The sequence below is a fragment of the Corapipo altera genome, unplaced genomic scaffold (assembly GCF_003945725.1).
Source record: "Corapipo altera isolate COAL_440 unplaced genomic scaffold, ASM394572v1 59604, whole genome shotgun sequence".
Lineage (NCBI taxonomy): Eukaryota > Metazoa > Chordata > Aves > Passeriformes > Pipridae > Corapipo > Corapipo altera.
Window position 1 is genome coordinate 1 of NW_020888404.1, and position 2,923 is coordinate 2,923.

General features: G+C 56.2%; 1 protein-coding gene across 1 annotated transcript; it reads left to right on the forward strand.

The window, feature by feature from the left end:
- Nucleotides 1-534: 534 nt before the first annotated feature.
- LOC113941953 (U4/U6 small nuclear ribonucleoprotein Prp3-like) lies at nt 535-2,424 on the forward strand. The gene is made up of 6 exons (XM_027633086.1): nt 535-630; nt 1,172-1,285; nt 1,434-1,552; nt 1,778-1,861; nt 1,954-2,015; nt 2,168-2,424. The coding sequence occupies exons 1-6, from the start codon at nt 548-550 to the stop codon at nt 2,312-2,314; spliced, it is 609 nt and encodes a 202-aa protein (XP_027488887.1). The 5' UTR covers nt 535-547; the 3' UTR covers nt 2,315-2,424.
- Nucleotides 2,425-2,923: the final 499 nt, after the last annotated feature.

Below are 2,923 nucleotides of genomic sequence, written 5' to 3' on the forward strand. Positions count from 1 at the left end.
CAGGAGCCTCTCCCGGCTCCTCTCCCATTCCTGTGTCCCACAGGAACCTCTCCCAGCTCCTCTCCCTTTCCTGTGTCCCACAGGAGCCTCTTCCAGCTCCTCTCCCATTCCTGTGTCCCACAGGAACCTCTCCTGGCTCCTCTCCCATTCCTGTGTCCCACAGGAGCCTCTTCCAGCTCCTCTCCCATTCCTGTGTCCCACAGGAACCTCTCCTGGCTCCTCTCCCATTCCTGTGTCCCGCAGGAACCTCTCCTGGTTCTTCTCCTATGCTCATGTCCATTGGGAGCCTTCCCAGCCCTTCTCCTGTCCTGGTGTCCCAACAGGAGACTCTCATGGCCCTTCTCCTGTTCCCGTGTCCAAACAGAGCCTCTCCCAGCCCCTCTTCCTTTCCCATGTCTGATGGGAGCTCTCCCAGCCCCTTTCCCATATCTCTTGGGAGCTCTCCCAGCCCCTTTCCCACGTCTCTTGGGAGCTCTCCCAGCCCCTTTCCCATTCCTGTGTCCGATGGGAGCTCTCCCATTCCCTTGCAGTGAGGATTTCCAACCTGATGCGGGTGCTGGGCACAGAAGCCGTCCAGGACCCGACGAAGGTGGAAGCTCATGTCCGAGCACAGATGGCCAAGAGACAGAAGTAGGTGGCACCTTGTACTGGGTTTTGGGACATTTTTGGATGGATTTAGTGCTAGTATTGTGGTTAGGACCCCCCCTGGTCCAGGGGGAACTGGATCCCAGGGATCAGCCCTTCCAGGGCCCTGAAGTCAGTGAGTTTCTTCCCACAATGATGATTCCCACTGCAGTTGTTACTAAGGAATGTTTCCAGGGAAGAGCCCAAGGATGACTTGGACTAGTGACTGGATTAGAAAAGCCTCTCATTTAGGCAGAGAGTTGCAGCTGCTTTGCAATCTGTGGATTTTGGGATCTGTGGATCATGGAATGGTTTGGAATGGGAGGGACCTTAAAGTCCATCCAGTCCCACCCCCTGCCATGGGCAGGGACACCTCCCACTAGACCAGGCTGCTCCAGGCCTCATCCAACCTGGCCTTGAGCACCTCCAGGGATGCGGAAGCCACAGTTTCTCCAGACAATAATATCAGGGTTTGCTTGGGAAGAGAAGGATCCGTGTTGGGACGCCCTGGGCTGCCTTTCCCTCAGTGCTGCCGCTTTGCTTGCAGAGCTCACGAGGAGGCGAACGCGGCGAGGAAGCTCACGGCGGAGCAGCGGAAAGCCAAGAAGGTGAAAAAGCTCAAGGAAGACGTTTCCCAGGGAGTTCACATAGCTGTCTACAGGTGGGTGAGCTCAGGGAGCTGTGTTCAGGTGAGCTCTGTCTCTGGGCCCAGGCGAGGCAGAGGAGGAGCTCTCAGGGCTGAGATAATAATTCTGGGTTTCCACAAATATTTGTTTTATTTTTTTTTTTTTTTTTAATCTTGTCCTCAGGGTCCGAAACTTGAGCAATCCAGCAAAAAAATTCAAAATCGAGGCGAACGCGGGGCAGCTTTACCTCACAGGCGTGGTGGTCCTGCACAAAGATGTCAACGTGGTGGTGGTAGAAGGAGGTGAGGAGGTCATTCCAGAGCTTGCCTCCAGCAGGAATTACTGTGGAAATTGGTGATGGAGGGTTAGGGAAGGACAAGGAAGCGAGGAGACTATTAGAAACTCCCTTAATTACGGGGTTAGCGCTGGCTGCAGGGTGCAGTAATCCACTCCATGTGGAAGGGAACCTCTGAGAACTGCAGGTTAAGGGATTTTTTGGTGAACTTTGAATCTCAATTCTTCCCCAGGCCCGAAAGCACAGAAGAAATTCAAACGTCTTATGCTTCATCGAATAAAGTGGGACGAGCAGACGTCAAACACGAAGGGAGAGGGTGAGTGATAGTGTGGGGGGGTTGGGTGTGGGGGACCCACTCTGCCTCCACTTTTGGGGCTAAATGGGCTCTATTTGTGTTTTTTTTCCCAGATGATGATGAGTCTGATGAGGAGTCTGTTAAGAAAACAAACAAATGCTCTCTGGTTTGGGAGGTGAGTCCTGGGGGTGGTTCCGTCCGGGGGCTGGGACAGACCCGCTGCTCCGACTCTCCTTGAGCCGTAGCCGGGACAAAACGTGTGTTGCTGTGTCCCCCACCACGGCGGGTGGGGACCCAGGTGGGACATCACCCCTTCTCTCGCGCCAGGGCACGGCAAAGGAGCGCAGCTTCGGCGAGATGAAGTTCAAGCAGTGCCCCACGGAGAACATGGCGCGGGAGCACTTCAAGAAGCACAGCGCCGAGCACTACTGGGACCTGGCGCTCAGCGAGTCCGTGCTCGAGTCCACGGACTGAGCCCTGCGGGGCCCCGCGGCCCCTCCTGCCCCACAGCCCCCCTGAGCCAGACAGACCCCCGCCCTCGCTCTCCTCAGCACACCCATTAAAGACATATTTTTTAAAACAAATTGCCGTGGAGGTGTTTCAGGGTAAAGGAGGAAAAGAGCATCGTCGCCCCTGCCCTTTGGCTTTGCTGAGGGAAGGGGTGAGGGATCTGTCAGGGGGGCTTGTGAGGGAACAGGGGGGCTCTGGGGGTGTCTCTGAGGGGACCGGAGTCCTCGGGGGTGTCTCTGAGGGGACAAGGGGGCAGATTTTGCTTCTCTTCCGTGATAAGGATATGGTTTTAAGCTGTGTGAGGGGAGGGTCAGAGTGAACATGAGGAATTTCCTCCTGGAAAGGGTGCTCAGGCCTTGGAAGGGGGCTGCCTAGGGAGGTGGTGGAGTCCCCACCCCTGGAGGTGCCCAAGGCACGACTGGACATGGCCCTCAGTGCTCTGGGTTGGGGAACAAGGTGAGGATCGGTGACGGTTTGGACTCGCTGATCGCGGAGGCCTTTCGCCCCCCCAGTTCATTCTGTGTTTCACACCATAAAGAGCGCTTTCGAACCCGCGCGGTGCCTGCGCTCTTC